Below are 23498 nucleotides of genomic sequence, written 5' to 3' on the forward strand. Positions count from 1 at the left end.
ACTCAACTTATTTATTTATAATCTCTTTATTATTTCCCAGAGTTACATGAACAAACAAAACAGTTAATTACCCTATGGCATTTGAATGAATGAATGAATGAATGAATGAATGAAAATATACTTTACTGATCCCGAAGGAAATTAATCCCGAAGTTAATTAGGTATTTCCATTATGTGGCAAACCTTCCATGCTGAAATCCTAATTCAGGTTAAATTTTTCTGCCCCAGTCTCTAGCTCTCTGAGCTATTAACCTGATTACACATGCATGTAATTGAACACAATTTCTAATAAGTATTACTGCAGATGCTGCACCCCTATGGCTGCCAATCTTATGCATGCGTGAGACAAGTTGGTTACCCCAGCTTACTGGGATTGTTTTTAAGAATTAGACATCATGGTTAGCACAGATAATATTTACTACCCAAAGCCAAAGAAATGTTGAATGTTTGTTTTACTAATTTTGTAAAGGTTTTACTGCTGCCTCATCCACCTAGAATTGTTGGGTAGCTAGCCATTAAATTTAGTGTACTGCACTTTATTAAAATGAAATTATGCTGATATGTCAGTTATAATAGTACAGTAGCACTCATAGTTTAGTAGTTTAGGATGCAGCTTCACCATTGCTTTTGTAGGTAACTAGCTGATATAGATTTATGCAGTAGATGTCTGCAGTGTTTTGGAATGCTGATTCTGATTTAGATGCAGAAAGGGGATATTGAATCCAGAGTGGCAAAAAGACTGTGAATGTTGGTACATTGTTCAAGTTTGATACAGAAAATTAAAAACCAAAACATAACCAAAAGCAAGATTTTGAAATACATTATTTTCATGTGATTTGCGTTTATTGATTTATTGATTCATGTGTATTGATATTGACAAAACTGTGATTACAAAATGGTGGCTGGTAAAAAAAAAAAACTAAGTTGATGGTAGAATTTTTCTTCCACCAGCCACAGTGGCATGAAAAAACTTAATTTCCAACACTGATTGTGACCCATTTTGTTTTGGTGAGTAAAATTCTGATTCTGAGGTTAAAGAAGCCCACAGTTGCTAATGGGAATTAAACTACCACCTATTGCATAATTCAGTGGCATAATGTCACCTTCTCCCTAGGCTGTAGGCCTGAGAGAACAGTGGATCACATTGGTTCTATGGGAAGCAGGAAATGAGGCTGTGAAAAGGTTAAGGCAACTGTCTGAGTCTAACAGGTTTAAAAAATCAACAGAGGGAAGAAGGAGAAGACAACGAGGAGAGGATTATGAATAGGGGGGAGTGCACTATGTGTTCCTTAGGAAATCAGGGCCTGCACAAAATTCGTTCAGGCACATCTGTATTATACTGAAACATGTACACCTCTATTAGACTAAAGCAGACACATCTATATTATAATGAAACATTTAGACTGAAGCAGACTATTGGATTTTGCTATTGAATTTTTTTTTCCTCCCACCACCACCCCCTCTCTTCGGAGGACTATTGATACTTTATTGTTTATTGTTTATTCAATCATAAAAACATATATAAATTTAGTACATTTTTAATGGGGGGGGGGGTATAAAGGGAGAAGAAAAGGGGGGGGGGGTGTAAAGGGGGACAGAAACAAAAGGAAGAGGGGGTTAAACATATACAGTTGTGATCAAATTTATTCAACCCCCACTGAAATAAAGTGTTTTGGCCAGTTTGACATTGATTTTGATCATTTCAGTAATCTTATTTACAATTATATCAAAGAGGCACTTATAAATTAGACAAACATAACACAATATTTATGATGGAATAACCACAAATGTCTTTACTGTGCTCACATCATTATCAGTTTTATTCAACCCCCTAGTGACATTATTTTTTAGTACTTAGTACAACATCCTTTTCCAGTTATGACAGCTTTCAAGCGTGAAGCATAGCTTGACACAAGTGTCTTGCAGCGACCTATGGGTATCTTAGCCCATTCTTCATGGGCAAAAGCCTCCAGTTCAGTCACATTCTTAGGCTTGCGCACTGCAACTGCCTTCTTTAGGTCCCACCAGAGGTTCTCAATTGGATTTAAGTCTGGTGATTGCGATGGTCACTCTAGAATGTTCCAGCCTTTCATGTTCAACCATGCTCTAGTGGACTTGGATGTGTGCTTCGGATCATTGTCCTGTTGGAAGGTCCAACGTCTCCCAAGCCGCAGGTTTGTGACTGACTCCATCACATTTTCCTCCAAGATCTCCTGGTACTGAAGGGAATTCATGGTACCCTGCACACGTTGAAGCTTTCCTGTACCATTAGAAGCAAAACAGCCCCAAAGCATAATTGACCCCCCGCCATGCTTCACAGTAGGCAAGGTGTTCTTTTGTTCATAAGCCTGGTTCTTCCTTCTCCAAACATAGCGCTGGTCCATTGTCCCAAACAGTTCTAATTTAGTTTCATCTGACCACAGTACACTGTCCCAAAACCTTTGTGGCTTGTCCACATGACTTTTGGCATACTGCAGTCGACTTTTCTTGTTCTTTGGAGTCAGCAAGGGGGTGCGTCTGGGCGTTCTGGCATGGAGGTCTTCGTTATGCAGTGCGCTCCTTATTGTCTGAGCTGAAACTTCAGTGCCCACATCTGACAGGTCTTTTTTCAGTTCCTTAGCAGTCACGCGGGGATTTTTCTCCACATTATGCTTCAGGTAGCGCACAGCAGTCGCCGTCAGGATCTTCTTTCTGCCACGACCAGGTAACGTTTCCACTGTGCCCTTTAACTTGAACTTGCGAATGATACTTCCGATAGTGTCTCTTGGAATATTTAACAACTTCGCAATCTTTTTATATCCATTGCCATTCTTGTGAAGAGCAATAACCTCTTCTCTTGTCTTCTGGGACCATTCTCTTGCCTTCACCATGCTTGGAAACACACCAGTAGATGTCTAGAAGGAGCTGAGTATCACAGTCCTTTTAAATCTGCCTAATTGGTGCTTATCATGCTTGATTGCTGCTCGTTGACATCCACAGATGTTTTCAATACCTGATGGAAAACACTGGAATGAACCTCTGTTCTTAGGAGTGGTAGTCGTAAAGGGGTTGAATAATTGTGTCAATGAAGAAATCACAAAAAGGCCATTTAATACTTTATGACAAAAAAAATTGATGCTATCTTAGTTGCATTTAGTTCTTTAACAAGTCCTTGTAAGATTTCATTATGAACACAATTACAAATGTGCACTGAATTCCATAAAACCCTTCGCAGCATTGGGGGTTGAATAAATTTGATCACAACTGTATACAGATATATAATATAATATGGCAGGGGTACTCAACTGGCGGACCGCGGTCCGGATCCGGACCCGAACGCAGTCCTGTCCGGACCCAATCTCATTCCTGATTAACTGGATACGGACCAAAACAAAACCGTAGCATTTATTTCAGGGCTATTGAAAAAACACTCCGTCACGAGTGTTACGTTCCCCCCCCCAACAACAAGCCTGCCTGGTGACGCTTCGCGAGCGGCGCGAGGGTCCGCGCGGCGAAAATGACGTAATCGCTGTGGCTCCGCGTGTGCGCGAGTGCCTCGCGCGCTGTCGGTTCGAGAGGTCGTGCACCTCTCGAATTTTGTAACTTCGCGCCGCGCTTCAGCGCAATGAACATAGTCACGTTTTCAGGGTTCATACACCTTTATAAGGTGGAATTAAAGCACTTGTACGTCACTTTCAAGGTCCATTTCAATATTTCCCAGCATGTTAAACATAATTAAGTTAAATATTTATACATATACTCGAAATAATTCGCTTTTTATCACATTATTTAATGGTTGTTTATTTAAAAAACGCCCAATCTTCACGTTCTCTCATGTTTCGTCCTGGAATTACAAGAGGCTCGTATTTGTTAACCTAATACAAGAGAACTATTCAGTCAGACAGCTATTTGTTGTGAAACAACAAACAAGTTGTTTACAAGTAGTTACAATTTCAAGCATTTTAAAGTACTTTAACCTAAATTCCAGCACTTTTCAAACCTGAAACATATAGCAACATTAAAATGGTCAGGTAAATGTTCATTCCCGTTTTGAGGGGTGTTTCTACCACATATCGTTTCGGACAAAACGCCTATCGTTTCGGAGAACACTGCAGTGACGCTCGCGAAAGTATAAACGCCTCCCCCCCCCTCCCCGCTCAACAACTTACGTTCGCCACCCCCGCCGCACCGGACCTCAGGTCACAGGTATCTGCCAAAATTGGACCGCGGACAAATTTAGTTGAGTACGCCTGTAATATGGTATAATATAATGCAATATAGTATAATATAATATAACATAATATAATACAATAATATATATTATACCCTATTGCTTATCAAAAGATAGGAATGTACTAGAATCATAATCTTGTGATTTGTTTGCTACAGTACAGTTGTGACGGGCAGGGTGAGCAACTCAAAAAGGAAGCGATCACGCCAAGTCTCAGGGAAAGAGGATGGTTTAATAGAAAGTGTGCAAACCAAAAACCCGTGCATTGTTCCAAATGAAGGAAATAATAACCAGCAGTCAACTGGTACAAAGACAAGACATATATAGACGAACAAACGACCCTCAGGTGAAACGGATCACGGGTCCCGCCCACCTGAGGGACGAACATCACGTGACCAAAAACAGGACATCTGCCGCTGTAAACGGGGGCGACCGGCAAGGGGCCCCCCCACAACGTGACAGACCCCCCCACCAAAGCCGCACTCCTCTCCGGATGTGCGGCTTACAGCGGCAGCACACAAAACACAACAAAGGGGCGGGAGGGCGGGGACAAGACAGGGACCCGTTCCCTGCCGTCCTGAGCTGAAACACAAAACACATAAAAGCTCCTCGTCACAGGACGCAGACCAGGCAGGGATCCTTTCCCTGCAGTCCTGGAGCTGAAAACATAAAAAGACAGACAGGTTAGCTCGCCTCCTGGGCGGGACCCTGGACCGACTGGGCCGTCAACAAGACGATAACCACGCCCCGGTCGGTCACAGGGCCCTCGCGCCCTAACCGGCCTTAGGCCGCTTAAGCCCCACCGCTGTGCGCGGACCGGGATCACATGGCCCAACAGACGTCACAGGTGTAGATGTGTGCAGGCCGCCACACTGGGGTGCGGCCACGGCTTCCACCGACACCTCCCGAACCTACCTCCTCGCTCGGAGCTGACCCCTGCCCCAGGTCACCCCAGACTCCTGGGGAGTGAACCCCTCCCGGGGCCCCTCATCTCAAGGTGGACTGCTCCACCCAACCCAGGAGCCCCAGAGACCAGGGCCCTGGCAATCCGCATCAGGGACACGCTGGTCACCCCGAGCTTGAAGGGGAGGGTCTCCACCTGGAGACCCCACTAGGTCCGGGAGTGCCGCAGTCCACCTCCAGGAGCGACCTGCAACACATCACACACACACGCACACAGACGACACACAACACGTAACGTGCACTGCTCTGACCACTGACCTTCTGAGCCACATGTCGTGGCTCAGGAACCCCATAGCTCCCCCCCAAAAACATATTTAGGGGGGGCCCCTCCAGGGAATAACAAAACAAAAAACACAGACACAACATATAACACACACGCACCTAGGATGCCCTCCGTGCCAATGGGCCCCTCCCCACACACAGTGAAGAGGGGTGCAAGAGAGGAATTACATAAAACAAAGCACGCTACACTCTAGGACAAAATGAACACGCAAAGACAGAACACAAACAAACGGACAGGACCCACCGATGCGAGCGATCTGTGGAGCGCAACGCGCCCTCTCCAGCTCTCTCTCTCACCGTTTTCACACCTGAGGGACGAACATCACATGACCAAAAACAGGACATCTGCTGCTGTAAACGGGGGCGACCGGCAAGGGGCCCCCCCACAACGTGACAACAGTACACCACAATTTGCTTATGTTGTGATGTAATATTTGAGTTAGTTGTGTCTAGATTAAGTCTATACCTGTATTTATTGTAGGCTCTAAGTGTGTATCTGGGGGGATATAATATATTAGAAGATTTTTCCAGTGATTGATGTTTGTTATTTTTTGTTTTCCAATTCATGAGGATGACTTTTTTGGCAACGACTAGCGACATTAGGATTGTTCTATTGTTTTGTGGTGTTGTGCTAATGGTTGATATCTCCCCTAGTAGGCATAATGAAGGTGTTGGATGAATTTGGGTATTTAGTGCTTGAGATAGATGAGTAGTGACTTCATTCCAAAACTGGTTAACTGGAGTGCAGTGCCACATAGCATGGATATAATTATCAACAGTGTTCTGATTGCAGTGTGTACAGTTTGGTGAGTTTGTGAATCCCATTTTAAACATTTTGTATGTGGTATAGTGTACTCGGTGGATAACTTTATACTGGATTAGTTGTAAATTAGTATTTGTGATAATGCTATAGTTATTATTACATATCTGTATCCAGAAGTTAGTATTAAGAGTTGTTGATAAATCTTCTTCCCATTGCTTGAACGGTAGGCTCATGTTAAGATTTAATTGAGATATAATTTGATATATTTTGGATAATGTTTTATTTGCTGTAGTGATGTTAAGAAGTTCTGAGATTGGTGTAGGGAGGGCTAGAGTAGTTGGATTGATTTTTGAACTGATGAGTGATTTTAACTGGTGATATTGTAAGAACTGACTTCTTTTGATGCCGTATTTCTGGGTTATTTGTGGTAGTGACATTAATGTGGTATTGTTATACAGATGTTTGAGGTGCGTGATTCCCTTATTAGTCCATGATAGATAGTTTAATGTTTTTTTATTAATTGTAAAGTCCGGGTTATTCCAGATGGGTGAATGGATGGTTGGTGTTAGTGCTGAGTTTGTTAGTTTGTGAAAATTCCACCAGGCTGTCAGAGTTGTGGCCACAGTTGTGTTATAAAAACATGGGTGATGTTTAATTGTTTGGCTGATAAATGGTAAATTGGATATTTGTATATCTTTCCATAATGCTTTTTCTAAATCAGTCCACGATCTATTTGTACTATTAGGTTTTATCCATTTTAATATATATTGTAATTGATTTGCAAGATAATGGTGGAAATTTGGTGCCTCTAGACCGCCGTATGATTTCGAGTTCTGTAACGTTGTGAGTTTGATTCTAGCTGGTTTATTCTTCCAATAATAGTCAGTTGTTGTGGTATTTAAGGTCTGAAACCAAGTGAGTGGGGGCTGAATGGGAATCATTGAAAATAAATAATTGATTTTTGGTAATATTGTCATTTTAATCGTAGCAATTCTGCCAGCAAGTGATAGAGGAAGTGTAGTCCAGCGGTGAAGATCGTCACTTATTGTTTTAGTTAATGGATTGTAATTAAGCTTGAACAATTCTGACATTTGTTGGGGAGATATCTTTATACCCAGATATGTGATGTAATTACTACATATTGGGATAGGTAATGCTTTCAGATCATCATCACATTTATTTATATTTATTGGGAGAATTGCAGATTTTGACCAGTTAATTGAGTAATCTGATATTATTGAATAGGTTTCAATTGTTTGAATTGTTTTTGTTATTGAGATATGTGGTTTTTGTAGAAATAGTAGGATATCGTCTGCATATAGACTGATTTTATGTTCCATGTTATGTGTTTGGATTCCTTTAATGTCTGTGTTTTGTCGTATTGCTGCTGCTAGTGGTTCTATGAAGATAGAGAATAGATAAGGAGAGAGTGAGCATCCTTGTCTGGTCCCCCGGTGTAATGTGAAAGGTTGTGATATTACCCCGTTGGTGTTGACTGTAGCCTTAGGTGCAGTGTATAAGATCTGTATCCAGTTAATGAATGATTCTCCAAATCCGATTTTATACAGTGTGGTAAATAAGAATTTCCAGTTTACTCTGTCAAAGGCTTTTTCTGCATCTAGGGTTACAATTGCTGTTGGTATGTTTTGGTGTGAGGTGTAGTCTATTATGTTCACTAATCTGCGCATATTTGTGGATGAGTGTCGACCTTTGAGAAAACCCGTTTGATCAGGATGTATTAAATTATGAATTACTGTTTCTACTCTGTTGGCTAGCGCCTTGCTGATTATTTTTGTGTCTGTATTCATTAATGATAATGGTCTGTAGCTAGATGGTTGGGTAAGGTCTTTGTTTGGTTTAAGGTGAAGGGAGATGATTGCAGTATTCATGTTTGTTGGAAGTTTTGCATTTTGTTTGATTTCTGTTATTGTTCTGTAAAACAGTTGAGATAAGGATGGCCAAACGTGTTTATAAAACTCAGCAGGGAATCCATCAGGTCCTGGGGCTTTACTGTTGGGCATATGTTTTAAAGCTTTGTAAAGTTCTTCTAGGGATAATGGTCTTTCGAGTGTTTGTTTTTGGTTTTCAGTTAATTTAGGTAGTTTGATATGGTCCAGGAAATTATTAATTTTGTCCAAGTTGGTTTCATTGTCTGATGAGTATACTTTTTTGAAAAAGTCTTTAAAGGTGTTCTTTATCTCATGAGGTGTCTGCACTGTTTTCCCTGCTGAGTTTTTTATGGTTGGAATAAATGTTTTTTCTTTATTACGCTTAATGAGATTTGCTAAATATTTTCCAGATTTATTTGAGTATTCGATGTTTTCATGTCTTAATCTTTGTAGTAGGAATTTAGTTTTTTTATTTGTCAATTCGTTTAAGACGTATCTAAGTTTCCTAAGTTCTTTTTGCTTTTCTTCCACCAACGTCTACTTATGATAATTTTTTCTAATTCCTTAATTTTTGATTCTAACTTTACCTCGTGTTTTGTTTCTTTCTTCTTTTTAAATGTAGCATATGAGATTATTTTTCCTCTTAGAACTGCTTTACCTGTTTCCCATAAAAGTGATGCTGATATGTCTGGAGAGTCATTTATTTCTAAAAAGGATGTCCACTCTTTTTTATAGAGTTATCAAATTCTTGATCATTGAGAAGTGACGTGTTAAAGCGCCATCTAAATGTATGTTTGTGTTTTTGGTTTGAGTTCCATATTATTGAGACAGGAGCATGGTCACTTATTGTTATAGGGTGAATTTGTGTATGTGCAATATTTGACAGAATTGAATTACTGATTAAAAAATAGTCAATGCGTGAGTATGATTTATGTACTGCTGAGTAAAATGTGAATTCTTTGGTGGTTGGATGATTTTGTCGCCAGCTATTACCAAGACCGAGATCTTGCATGTATTGTTTTATTATTTCAGTGGAATTCCAGTTGCGTGTGTTCTGAGTATAGGCTGACCGGTCTAGAGTTGGATCGATAACTGTATTAAAATCGCCTCCTATTATTATTGGACAGTTAGTTATTGAGATTACTTGTGTGAAGAAGTCATGGAAAAATGAGGGATTGTCGATGTTTGGACCGTAGATGTTAGCAATGGTAAAAGTGTAGTTGTTAATGGTGATAGTTATGATGATGTGTCGCCCGTCTGGGTTTGTGATTGTAGCATTGTGTGTGAATGTAATTTTGTTATGAATTAAAATAGCTACACCTCTTTGCTTAGAGTTGTAATTGGCTGTAAATATGTGATTGTATTCTGCTGATTTCAATTTTTGTTGATCTGATTCTGTTAGGTGAGTTTCCTGTAGGAGGCATATATCTGCTTTTAATCTATTGAGATAGGAAAATATTTTTTTCTTGGGAGCCGATTCCATGTATGTTCCATGTAGCTCATTTTAATTGTAGCATGTTGAAGTGTTGTAAGGTGTCCAATGGTTTGTAATTAATTGTATAGTTATGTTCATGATTCTATTTAGGTGAATGTAATTTATTTTGGACAGAGGATAGAGAAAAAGATAGGGGTGGGGAAAAGGAGGGTAATGCAGGGTCGTTTTCCTCTTTTGTACATGAAGGAAGGTGTAGTGTAGACGAGTGCGATAATATGATGGATAGTTATTAATATATATATATATATATATATATATATATATATATATATATATATATATATATATATATATATTCAGATGTACATTCTTATGTATATTATTATATATATTGTTGTATGTATATTATTATTGTTAAAATATTTGTAATTGTCTAGGTAATGTAGATCAATATGTAGGCGGATATATATATATATATATATATATATATATAGATAGATAGATAGATAGATAGATAGATATTGAATCAGGTTTAAGGGAGAAAAGAGAGCTTGTAATCAGCAGTCAGGTAGTCAGTTGTTATGTTTCTTCACTGGTGTGCATCCATCTCGTATCAGTACAGCCAGGGAGTGATTTCTTGATCTCTGTATAGCTGGCCATCCACGTATAGTTTATCCACGGAGAGAACTGCCCGTTTTCCATTTTGAATTAGCTGTTTTCTCACGATGAGTAGTTTTTTCCATCTGTCAAGTATTTCACGGGGGTACTGGTCATTTATGCCGTAGTTTGTTCCTTTCAGTTCTCTTCCTTTGCCGAGTATGAGTTGTTATGTGTTTATAGTGTTCTACTTTTGCCACAATGGGTCTGGGGCGTTAGTTTTGCGTGTTTATTCCTCCCAGGCGGTGTGCGCGGTGAAAGGTTATGGTGTTGGCCGTTTCAGGTAGGATTTCGGCCAGAGGAGGATGGGCTCCCCCCCTGAGTCTTGGTTCCTCTCAAGGTTTCTTCCTCATGCAAAAACTAGGGAGTTTTTCCTTGCCACTGTCGCCCTTGGCTTGCTCACTGGGGGCTAGGACTCGGCACTTGTAAAGCTGCTTTGTGACAACTGTTGTAAAAAGCGCTATATAAATAAAATTTGATTGATTGATGATTGATTGATTTAAAGTTTGGAGATTATGAACTCCGTGATCAGCTTTTCCGGGTTTTCGGATGTATTTTTGGGGATCCCGGAAAATACAATGTTGTCCCTCATGCTGCGAGTTTGTAAATCTAGTATGGTTCTTTTCATTTCCTTATTTTCTTAATGTATAAGAAATGGTAATGTATGATAGTTGGGTTGTGACGGTGTTTATATTGTATTGTAGGGTTTTGTTTTCTTTTGCCAACGATGTGACCTGTTCCTGGCTGAACTCTAGGCTTTCACGTAGCGCCTGGAATTCTTTGTGCAGGATCTCAACTAGTGAGATTCTCGCGTCCAGGGTCGCTAGTTTGGAGTCGATGGAGATGAGGATTTCACTAACCTCTGTGTGGGTTGGGGAATCCTTCTGAGTCTCCGGTCGAGCTGGTCGGACGTGGTCTTTTGGAGATAGGAGTTGCCTTCATTTTTCCTTTCTTTCCTTCTCCTTTGTCCGAGCTCATGCTGCAATGTAGATGGTAGTACTCGTCGATTAATTCTTCTAACGCTTCCAGGGCATTGTGTTTTGATTGCTGTCGTTTTCTCTTGTTTGTTTTGTTAGTTAGATTGTTAGATAGTGTGTGCCGCCATCTTGCTGATCGCACTCTGTCTCGCGAGGAGTAGCGTTACAGCGTCATCACCGTCTACCATTTGCTATTGAGTTCTGCTTCATAACTCCTTAACTGAACACTCCATTAGTCAGCTTAGTTGTTATGGTTAGTCAAATACCTTCTAACACTATGGGTTTCAGACCAAAATGTGTTTGCAATCAAGATATAGAATCCATCTATAGAAACCAATAATTTGTGAGCGACTTCACACTTGTTTATAGCGTTAACCCTTTCCAGCCTGTGAAGAACATTCCATTTCTGGTACTGGATGGCACAGTTACATGCACAAAAAGAAAAACGCTTGTGTGACTATTGTACATTGGGACAAGATATTACCAAACAGATTTTGTTTAATGTAGAATTTAAACATTTTGGAATGCTCTTTCAAAATGTATGTCATTAACATATACTTTCACAGTATTGTCTCATTTCAAGTAAAGCCTTGAACATTGATTTAGCCGTCAAGTAGTCAAGGATACAGGTTTGACAAATATTTTATAAATCAAACTCTTTACCACATGTCATTCAGATTCAACAGTAGTTGGATGCAGATGACTTACTCTTCACTGTAAATCAATTCAGTATCTCTCTCTGTTTCCAAGAATCTATTCATTGCATACACTGACAGAACAGGTTAATGAAGACATTAGCTCTTGTAAATGAGCAAGACCTTGTTGTTGAAAGTCACGCATGGTCCTGGAAGAACAATGCGAGGTTCTGGATATTAACAGAAGGTCACGCACCTGGCTCTTTGTCTGTTTTCAGTACCTGCATGAAAATGGTGTTGTGCACCGGGACTTGAAACCTGAGAATCTCTTGTATGCCACCTCAGCACCAGATGCTCCCCTCAAAATAGGTATGGGGCATGTCTCTCCATTTCCCAATGGAGAAATGGCTGCACACTGGCAGGTATTCCTTTTTAGCACATTAGCCTGGGGGTAGGCAACATGCCTCTCTACCCAGTCCTGATTTGAAGTTGTGTGGTTGCAAGACAGTTATGGTGTTTGTGGTATGAAATGCATCACAAAAGTTTTTGGTGTGTGTGTGCTGATATTTACAGCTGACTTTGGCCTGTCAAAAATTGTCGATGATCAGGTCACGATGAAGACGATATGTGGAACACCTGGATATTGTGGTGAGCTTGTTAATGTCACATCTCTATTTATCTTTCCTTTCTATCACTTCCACACAGAATTGAGAGTAGAAAGCAATTGTATGACTTTCTGGCTTTCCTTCTGCCTTGCCTCTCTGGTTCTGTCACTCTTCCAGCTCCAGAGATCCTCCGGGGGTGTGCCTATGGGCCTGAAGTTGACATGTGGTCTGTGGGAGTTATCACGTACATTTTGTAAGTGACAACATCTTACTTACTTGAATTATTCTTCCATAACATACTTAGTTACAGCACTCTTTGTTGGGAAGCGACTTCTTGTGCTTCTCAGCAGCATTAGTAGGTTCACTTGTCTGAATGAAAATTTGACAAATCCCAGCTATTACAATACAGCAAGATGGAGTGTACAACAAATCAGAGAAACGTTATTAACTCTATTTACTATGGATTTAACTGATTTCGTTAGAAAGAGAAACAAAAGAAAACTATTCATTAATGATATGCTTTTCATGTGTTTATTAATATACACTGCTCAAAAAAATAAAGGGAACACTCAAATAACACATCCTAGATCTGAATGAATGAAATATTCTCATTGAATACTTTGTTCTGTACAAAGTTGAATGTGCTGACAACAAAATCACACAAAAATCATCAATGGAAATCAAATTTATTAAGCAATGGAGGCCTGGATTTGGAGCCACACACAAAATTAAAGTGGAAAAACACCACTACAGGTTGATCCAACTTTGATGCAATGTCCTTAAAACAAGTCAAAATGAGGTTCAGTATTGTGTGTGGCCTCCACGTGCCTGTATGACCTCCCTACAACGCCTGGGCATGCTCCTGATGAGGTGGCGGATGGTCTCCTGAGGGATCTCCTCCCAGACCTGGACTAAAGCATCCGCCAACTCCTGGACAGTCTGTGGTGCAACGTGACGTTGGTGGATGGAGTGAGACATGATGTCCCAGATGTGCTCAATCGGATTCAGGTTTGGGGAACGGGCAGGCCAGTCCATAGCTTCAATGCCTTCCTCTTGCAGAAACTGCTGACACACTCCAGCCACATGAGGTCTAGCATTGTCCTGCATTAGGAGGAACCCAGGGCCAACCGCACCAGCATATGGTCTCACAAGGGGTCTGAGGATCTCATCTCGGTACCTAATAGCAGTCAGGCTACCTCTGGTGAGCACATGGAGGGCTGTGCGGCCCTCCAAAGAAATGCCACCCCACACCATTACTGACCCACTGCCAAACGGGTCATGCTGAAGGATGTTGCAGGCAGCAGATCGCTCTCCACGGCGTCTCCAGACTCTGTCACATCTGCCACGTGCTCAGTGTAAACCTGCTTTCATCTGTGAAGAGCACAAGGCGCCAGTGGTGAATTTGCCAATCCTGGTGTTCTCTGGCAAATGCCAAGCGTCCTGCACGGTGTTGGGCTGTGAGCACAACCCCCATCTGTGGACGTCGGGCCCTCATACCATCCTCATGGAGTCGGTTTCTAACCGTTTGTGCAGACACTTGCACATTTGTGGCCTGCTGGAGGTCATTTTGCAGGGCTCTGGCAGTGCTCCTCCTGTTCCTTCTTGCACAAAGGCGGGGGTAGCGGTCCTGCTGCTGGGTTGTTGCCCTCCTACGGCCTCCTCCACGTCTCCTGGTGTACTGGCCTGTCTCCTGGTAGCGCCTCCAGCCTCTGAATGAATGAATGTTTCAATTTATATAGCGCCTTATCTAGACACCCAAGGCGCTTTACAATTGTGAACACAGCTATGTTACAGACAACCAATCACACACCGGTGAGAAGCGGTGTACTCTCTACAGCCCCCTGGGGGACTGAATGGGGTGCAGGAAGGGGAAAGAGGACAGACCCTAGTGGCAGAGCACCATCCACCACTGGGCATGCAACCACACACACATTCATGCACACACACTCAGACAACAACTTGTTTTTGTTGAACAGAGAGAGACACAGACACACACTCAGGGAGAATTTGGGGCCAATTTACCTAACCTCCATGTTTTTGGACTGTGGGAGGAAACCGGAGATCCCAGAGGAAACCCACGCAGACACAGGGAGAACATGGAAACTCCACTCAGATAGGGACTTGAACCCAAGACCCCAGTGCTGAGAGGCAAACGTGCTAACCACCAAGCCACCATGCTGCCCTCTGGACACTATGCTGACAGACACATCAAACCTTCTTGCCACAGCTCACATTGATGTGCCATCCTGGATGAGCTGCACTACCTGAGCTACTTGTGTGGGTTGTAGAGTCCGTCTCATGCTACCACGAGTGTGAAAGGACCACCAACATTCAAAAGTGACCAAAACATCAGCCAGAAAGCATAGGTACTGAGAAGTGGTCTGTGGTCCCCACCTGCAGAACCACTCCTTTATAGGGGGGGTCTTGCTAATTTTCCTCTCATTTCTACCTGTTGTCTATTCCATTTGCACAACAGCAGGTGAAATTGATTCACAATCCGTGTTGCTTCCTAACTGTACAGGTTGGTTTCACAGAAGTGTGGTTGACTTGGAGTTATATTGTGTTTCAAGTCAAGTCAAGTAGTCTTTATTGTCATTTCAACCATATACAGTACAGTACACAGTGAAACGAAACAACGTTCCTCCAGGACCAAAGGTGCTACATAGAACAATACTCAATACAAAAACAAAGTGCACTTGTGCAAACATGTGCAAGTCCGCAAACAGTCATTAAATACAAGACATTAAATACAAGACAGTAAAAATACAACACAATAAACAATTTCCAATACAAACGATAAATACTGGGGGGGGGGGGGGTGACATTGCAATACTGAGTATGTGTTAAAGTGCATTGTGCTATGTAGAGTACAGGATGTAAAGCAGTGGGGAACCGTCAGGGCCCTCTACGCCCTCTCAGAGGGCCTAAAATATTCTTAAATAATTATCCAATTTTATTTTATCTACTTACAGTTTGACATTCGACATCTAAACAATTACAAAAATATAAGCAAATAAAATATTCACCCGTGTCTATTCAATCTGTGTTGGAAGGTGAGGGGTTGAGTGGAAGCCTGTGAGCCTGTGTCTCCCCCTATCAGGACTGTGATGCCCGCTGTTCGTTTACAGAGGGCCTGGCAGTTATAATTCAGCGCAATACCAGTTTCAAATGACAGCAAAATTGACCAATCATATCTTCTCTCTTAGTGGGCGGGCTTAACTGTATGATAATTTCCGCCCGCTGTGGCGACGCTAGCTGTCGTTAGCACCATCGCTAGCTAGTTTCGATTCATCCCTTTGACGTCCTCGTGCGCGTTGTTTACATATTCCGCTTCCGAGAACCACGGAGCTGTGAACCTTATTTTGTTTGGAAACTTATTTTGCTTAAGATGTTATCTAGTACAGATATTATTGTTTATTGCGTTTTTAAAGCTGTACTGTCGTCTCAGTTTTTCTTTATTTAGTTTATTAAGAAAGGAAAAAAAAAATTTCGGGGGGGAGGGGGGGGGGGGTAGCGGGCCCAGGTTTAAAGGTCACGGTTCGCTACTGATGTAAAGAAAATGTAAACAAAAATATGTAAACATTACTACACTCTTTATAGCAGCTAAAACCAGATATGTACCTTAGAACAATGTAGTGAAATGATAAAGACAGTCCAGACAGTTATGTAGACATTGGTACAGTCTTAGCAGCAAATCAGAACTGTAAAAAAAGGAGTCCAAAGTCCAGTGTTTTTATGTGTGTGCATAAGTATAAGAAGAGTCCAAGGTCTAGTGTTTTTGTATGTGCATATGTGTGCGTGAGACAGCACAGACTAGGTTGTTAAGAAGTCTGATAGCTTGTGGGAAAAAGCTGTTGCAGAATCTGGATGTAAGGGTCCGAATGCTTCGATACCTTTTCCCAGATGGCAGAAGTTGGAAGTGTGTGTGTGAGGGGTGTGTGTGATCACCTACAATGCTGAGTGCTTTGCGAGTGCAGCGTGTAGTGTAAATGTCGGTTATGGAAGGAAGAGACACACCGGTGATCTTCTCAGCTGTCCTCACTATCCGCTGTAGGGACTTGCGGTCTGCTACAGTGCAGTTCCCAAACCAGACAGTGATGCAGCTGCTCAGGGTGCTCTCGATGGTTCCTCTGTAGAACGTAGTGAGGATTGGAGATGGAAGATGAGCCTTCCTCAGTCTTCTCAGGAAGTAAAGACGCTGCTGGGCTTTCTTGGTGATGGAACTGGTGTTGCAGGACCAGGTGAGATCATCTGCTAGGTGAACACCGAGGAACTTGGTGCTCTTGATGATCTCCACAGTAGAGTCGTCGATGTTAAGTGGTGAGTGATCACACCTCATTCTTCTAAAGTCTACAACCATCTCTTTGGTTTTGTCTACGTTCAGAGACAGGTTGTTGACTCCACACCAGTCCGTCAGTCGCTGCACCTCCTCTCTGTATGCTGCCTCGTCGTTCTTCCTGATGAGACCCACCACAGTCGTGTCATCAGCGAACTTTATGATGTGATTTGAGCTGTGCGTTGCTGCACAGTCATGAGTCAGCAGTGTAAACAGCAGTGGACTGAGCACACAGCCCTGGGGGGCTCCAGTGCTCAGCGTGATGGTGCTGGAGGTAGTATTTCCGATCCTGACTGCCTGAGGTCTTTCAGTCAGAAAGTCCAGGATCCAGTTACAGATGGAGGTGTTCAGGCCCAGTGGTTTCAGCTTCCTGATCAGGTGCTGGGGAATGATGGTGTTGAATGCTGAACTGAAGTCAATGAACAGCATTCGAACATAAGAGTCCTTATAATCCAGGTGAGTGAGTGCCAGGTGAAGGGTTGTTGCTATGGCATCGTCTGTGGAGCGGTTGGGACGATACGCAAACTGTAGGGCAGGGGTGCTCATTACGTCGATCGCGATCGACCGGTCGATCGCGAAAGAAGTGTCGGTCGATCGCGAAGGAACGTGCATAGATCTCGTCACATAAAATAGTAGTAGATGAATCGCACATCTGCAGTGACGGTTGTATTTGGATTGACATTCACGGTAGCCAATCTGCAATCCACTCAACAAATTACGTTCGCCACCCCCCCCCCCCCCCCACCCCCCCCCCCCGCTCAACATATTACGTTCGCCCGCCACCCCGGTAGATCTTTCTGACTCGGTCATCTTATAAGTAGCTCGCAAGCCGAAAACTTGTGGGCACCCCTGCTGTAGGGGGTCCAGAGTGGATGGCAGCAGGGTCTTGATGTGCCTCATGACGAGCCTCTCGAAGCACTTCATGATGATAGGTGTGAGTGCAACAGGGCGGTAGTCATTGAGGCAGGAGACAGAGGACTTCTTGGGCACAGGAACGATGGTGGTGGTCTTGAGGCATGTAGGAACAACGGTGCTGCTCAGAGAAGTGTTGAAGATGTCAGTGAAGACCTCTGCTAGCTGGTCTGCACACTCTCTGAGCACCTTTCCAGGAATGTTGTCTGGTCCAGCAGCTTTTCGTGGGTTGACTCTGCGTAGAGTTGTCCTTACGTCGGCTGCGGTGAAAGACAGCAACTGGTCGTTCGGAGAGGGAGTGGACTTTCTCGCAGTCACGTTGTTCCGTGCCTCGAACCGTGCGTAGAAGTGATTCAGCGCATCTGGGAGGGACGCATCACTGTCACAAGCAGGTGGTGAAGTCTTGTAGTTGGTGATGCTCTGGATGCCCTGCCACATGCGCCGTGTGTCTCTGCTGTTCATGAAGTGGCTGTGGATGATCTGGCCATGTGCACGCTTTGCCTCCCTGATGGCCCGAGAGAGTCTGTTCTGAGAGCCGCCTGGTTTCCTGCTTTGAAAGCAGAATCCCGTTCTTTCAGCAGTGCAGGCACCTCTGCATTCATCCACGGCTTCTGATTGGAGCGGATGGTGATGAGCTTGGAGACAGTCACGTCATCGATGCACTTCTCGATGTAACCAGACACCGATGATGTGTATTCCTCCAGATTAACAACGTCTCTGTATGTTGCAGCCTCTCTAAACATGTCCCAGTCAGTGCATTCAAAACAGTCCTGAAGAGCTGAGATTGCTCCTGACGGCCAGGTTCTCACCTTTTTCAGAACAGGTTTCGATCGTCTGACGATGGGTCTGTATGCAGGAATTAGCATGACAGACATGTGATCAGAGTATCCGAGGTGGGGGCGGGGTTCTGCCCTGTACGCGCCGGGAATGTTCGTGTAGACAAGATCCAGCGTGTTCGTTCCTCTCGTAGCAAAGTTCACATGCTGGTGGAATTTAGGAAGAACTTTTTTGAGATTTGCGTGGTTAAAATCTCCGGCAACAATAAAGAGTCCGTCCGGGTGTGTGTTTTGCAGGTCACTGATTGCACTGTAAAGTTCACACAGCGCCTGCGTGGCATTTGCATCGGGTGGAATGTAAACACCGATGATAAAAACAGTGGTGAGTTCCCGTGGTAAATAAAAAGGTCTACATCTAACAGTCACAAACTAACGGCGAAGAGCAGTGAGTAGAGACTAGCACAGAGTTCTTACACCATTCAGTGTTGATATAAACACACAGTCCACCACCGCGAGTCTTACCGCACAGAGCTGGCTTTCTGTCGGCTCGAAACACGGCTAGCCGGTCTAGCTGAATGGCGGCGTCGGGAACTCTGCCGCTGAGCCATGTCTCCGTAAAAACAAAAACACAACAGTCTCTATACTCTCGCCGAGTAGTTCTCTGAAGTCGGATGTAGTCCAGTTTATTATCCAGCGAGCAGACATTGGAAAGCAACAGAGACGGGAGAGCCGGCCGGGTTGGTTTAGCTTTTAGCCTAGCATGGACTCCCCCTCGCTTTCCGCGCTTCTGTTTCCTCTCGCAGCGCTTTCGGCGTCTCCCCCCCCGGCCACCGGCATCAGGAAATGCCGAGGCTTCAGGGCTAGATTTCCGTAGCAACCCAAGGACACGCAGCTTGTCTCGCAGATCTCCATTCATGTAGTTTGTCCTTTTCCTGTACCTGAGCAGTGTCTGTCGGTGATATACATGGACAGTCGATGTTCCAACGTCCATATATCTAACATTAAAGATTTAAAACAAACTTTTTCTAACGAAAACAACGAAAAAAACACCGTTCGGATCCGGAGCGGCCGCTGCACGTGTGCTCACGCGTGCGCCGCCATCTCTCTCTCTCCCCGCCATCTCTCTCTCTCTCTGTTGTTTAAGTGTTCCCTTTTTTTTTGAGCAGTGTAGATGAGTCACAGCTGATGATTCTCACCTGAGGTTTTACATGTATAAAAATAGAAACATGGAAATTTGAAGAGACATGGAGAAACAAAGACACAAACACACATGACACAGACATTTAAAAAAATATAAAAACAGACAATAAGTACATGCAATACATATAACACTAACAGGACGAAGTACAGGTGACATGAGTTACACTAACAACATACGCACAAACCTAGACACAGACGAGTGCATACACAAACACAGAGGCAGTCCATGACAAAAATGAATGTTAATATTATTCATCTTAATTGTTCTTAGTTAATGTGCCAAGGATCCATATGCATTCTCATGATGTGCTCACACTGCAAATAGATATACAGTTGAAACCAGAAGTTTACATACACTATCTAAAAAGACACATGTGCATTTTTTTCTTTTGTTGCTGGTGGTTTAGACATCAATGGTTGTATATTGAGTTATTTTGAGGGAAGAATAAATTTACACTGTTATATAAGCTGCACACAGAATACTTTTCATTGTGTCAAAGTGTCATTTTGTCAGTGTTGTCTCATGAAAAGATTTAAATGTCTGCTTAAATGTGAAGGGTGTGCTCACTTTTGTGATACACTGTATATAGACATAGACAAATTAAAACCATACACGGACATGCCCAAAGGGAGGGTCAAGGGCTGTACCATGACAGACCCCCCCCCCTTCCCAGAGCAGCCAGTGCCAGCTGTTCAGAGCAGGAGGACTGGGTGTGGTCATCATGGGGCACTCTCCAATTCTCCTGGCCGAGTGCTGGATGCCTGAGGCGGCACAGAGACATGCCTGGCTTGTGGGGTGCATTTTGGTTGCTGGGCGGGGCGTGTCTGGAACTGCCCTGTGATGGGCACTACTGGGTTCCTCTTTCTTCATTTCCATATAGAAGGCATGACACACACCAGTCTTACCCTCTTCCTCCATTTCCATATCGGAGGCGAGGAAGGGCTGCTCCATCTCAATGCGTTCCTCCTCTGAGCATTCTGACTCCTCCGTCTCACCCACAGAGGATTCTCCTCTCTCCACACCACCCTCCTCCAATTACCCTGACTCTACCTGGGAGTAGAGAGCCTCAGAGCACAGGGGAGCCCCTGTCAGATTGTCAGGACTCCTCAGGTTCTTACTCTGACTCTGGGAGGGAGTATATCACCAGAGCAATAGCCCCAAAATACTCTGGCTCCCGCAGGAAGTAAAGAGAGAGTGCACCAATCGGTACCCCACCCCCTCCCCCCATAACCAGGAGAGCCATCCTTCGGAAAGGCGATCCCTCCTGATACCATACCCCTTGTAGGTTGGCATTCCTGCCCCCAGATTTCACAACACGAGAGGTCTGGTTGTGGTCCAGCCGACTAGTCCGTGTCCACGAAGCAAACTGCCTCATCCCTATTGACACAGTTGACCTATTGACACAGTTGACCTATTGACACAGTTGATGAGGGACAGAATGCCATTTGCTTCCCCTTCTGCCATGCTGCCTTCTGTAACGTTGGGTGAGGTGAGGACAGGATGCAGAGACAGAAGCTGCGGTGAGCTCAAACATCTTTTAATTCCAAGTGACAGCACATAGCACTCACAAACAGCAACACAAAATACACGATCAACTGACAATAGATAAAGACAAGTCACATCCTTAAATACACGAATAACAATGAGCGACATGTGCAACATATAACCTCAACAAGACAAGAGACAGGTGATGCTAATAACACCAACACACACACACACACGGAAGAACATATTGACAGAGTAATTAAAGGGTCAGAGGTTGTCCAGTGACATATATTATTATCAATCAATCAAATTTTATTTATATAGCGCTTTTTACAGTTGTACTCACAAAGCAACTTTACAAGTGTCCGAGTCCTAGCCTCCAGTGAGCAAGCCAAGGGCGACAGTGGCAATGAGTAAGGGCATGAGGAAGAAACCTTGAGAGGAACCAAGAATTAGGGGGGGAACCCATCCTCCTCTGACCGACACCGGTCACCATGACACCAACAACAATTTAGAGAGCGAGACAGAAAAAAAAGAAAAGGAAAAGATGGGAGGGATAAAGTCCATCTTGGTGTAGATTTATAAACATGAGTTCTTTATGTAAGTCCTGTATAGTCCCAAACATCTTGATAGTTGGTAATGTTATACATGTGTACTTTATGTAATTTCTGTTTAGTCCTATCCATCATCCTTTATCCATCATCAACACTGGTTAGTCAGGGCGGTGGGTTGGTCCTCCATCATATCTGGTTAGGCAGGAAGTGGCCGGCCCAGGATGGATCTCTGGAAAGGCTTGTCTATGGAGTTTTTTAGTGTCACCAGAACCTGAACCTGAAATCATTATTACTTGAAAAAAACATTTAGGTATGCAAAAATTCAAGTTAAAATTCAGGGTCAGGTCGAAATTTAGGTTTGGGTCACAGTTCAGGTTCAGGTCGAAATTTAGGTTCGGGTCAAAATTCAGGTTCAGGTTGAAATTCGGGTCTGGAATGCATCCGAGATACTTAGGATGAGCAAACAAACTCAGAACTAATCGAACTGCATCTGGCAGGCACTTCGTGTGGCCAGTGCTGCGTGACTGTGGTCTCTGTTGTCCATAAACGCCGCCTGCCTCTGCTGACAGACATCTAAAGACTCTAATAAGACACTCAGTGAAAAGCGCACAATAACCAAGCGTTATCTCAGTGATGGCAGTGCCGTGGCCTTCACAGACATGATACAGTCCCTCCCTCCCCTCTCAGAAAATGGGAATGAGCTAGTTGAAACATTCACACACAGAGTTAGGAACTGTATTGATGCTGTGGCACCAAAGGTAACTAAAATAATCTCTGGTAAAATTAAGATGCCCTGGAGAAACACTCCATCTATTGTAAAATTTAGGCAAGATTGTAGGCAGGCTGAGAGACGTTGGCGAAAGTCAAAATTGTACAAAGTACAAAAGTACATTTTGATATTTATAAAACAACATTGCAGAATTACAACAGTGAAGTGAAATCAGCAAGGAAAAACTATTTCTCTACCTTAATCAATTCATCCAATAATAACTCAGCTGTCTTGTTCAGAAGCATAGATCAGCTAGTAAACCCCACCTCCTGTGGCTTCCCTGAGACTGTTTCAGTTGAAAAATGTGAGGAGTTTGCTATATTTTTTAGGGACAAGATTACTAGTATAAGGCAGAACATGGCAACAAGCACTAATAGACCATCCACCCTTATATCAGTTACTCAGCCTAACTTTAATATGTCTTATTTCCAAGAAGTTGACATGGTAACACTACTTGATGTGATTTCATCACTAAAATCCTCTACTTGTGAACTGGACCCTTTACCAACAAGCTTTTTCAAGCAGGTTCTGAGCTCATTAGCAAATGAAGTTCTAACGATTGTTAATCAGTCTCTGCAATTGGGAGAATTCCCTAAAATTTTTAAAACTGCAATGGTTAAACCACTATTAAAGAACAGAAATCTTGATCCCACAATTCTTAATAATTATCGACCTATATCTAACCTTTCCTTTCTTAGCAAAATCATTGAAAAAGTAGTGTCAATCCAGTTGAATGACTATGTCAAAGTAAATCAAATAAATGACACTTTTCAATCTGGTTTCAGAGCTCTCCACAGCACTGAAACAGCCCTAGTTAAGGTAGTAAATGACTTGAGATTGAATAAGGATGCAGGCAAACTCTCAGTCCTTTTTCTGCTAGATTTAAACGCCGCTTTTGACACCGTTGATCATGAAATACTTCTTGATCGACTACAGAGCTGGGTAGGCCTTAGTGGCTTAGTCTTAGACTGGTTTAGATCGTACCTAACTGGGCGTGATTACTATGTAGCATTAGGTACCTCTTCCTCCACACATCAAAAAATAACTTG

The 23498-nt window shown here is 43.0% G+C and overlaps 1 protein-coding gene across 5 annotated transcripts in view; it reads left to right on the forward strand.

Moving 5' to 3' along the window:
• Positions 1 to 23498, forward strand: part of camk4 (calcium/calmodulin-dependent protein kinase IV) — a 178167-nt gene that overhangs the window by 102384 nt on the left and 52285 nt on the right. For all 5 annotated transcript variants that reach the window (XM_076988354.1, XM_076988355.1, XM_076988356.1 and 2 more), the window contains 3 exons: positions 12090 to 12180; positions 12385 to 12459; positions 12594 to 12669. In XM_076988354.1, coding sequence (XP_076844469.1) covers positions 12090 to 12180; positions 12385 to 12459; positions 12594 to 12669 — 242 coding nt within the window. The remainder of the gene's footprint in view (positions 1 to 12089; positions 12181 to 12384; positions 12460 to 12593; positions 12670 to 23498) is intronic.

The sequence above is a fragment of the Brachyhypopomus gauderio genome, unplaced genomic scaffold, assembly GCF_052324685.1.
Source record: "Brachyhypopomus gauderio isolate BG-103 unplaced genomic scaffold, BGAUD_0.2 sc61, whole genome shotgun sequence".
NCBI lineage: Eukaryota > Metazoa > Chordata > Actinopteri > Gymnotiformes > Hypopomidae > Brachyhypopomus > Brachyhypopomus gauderio.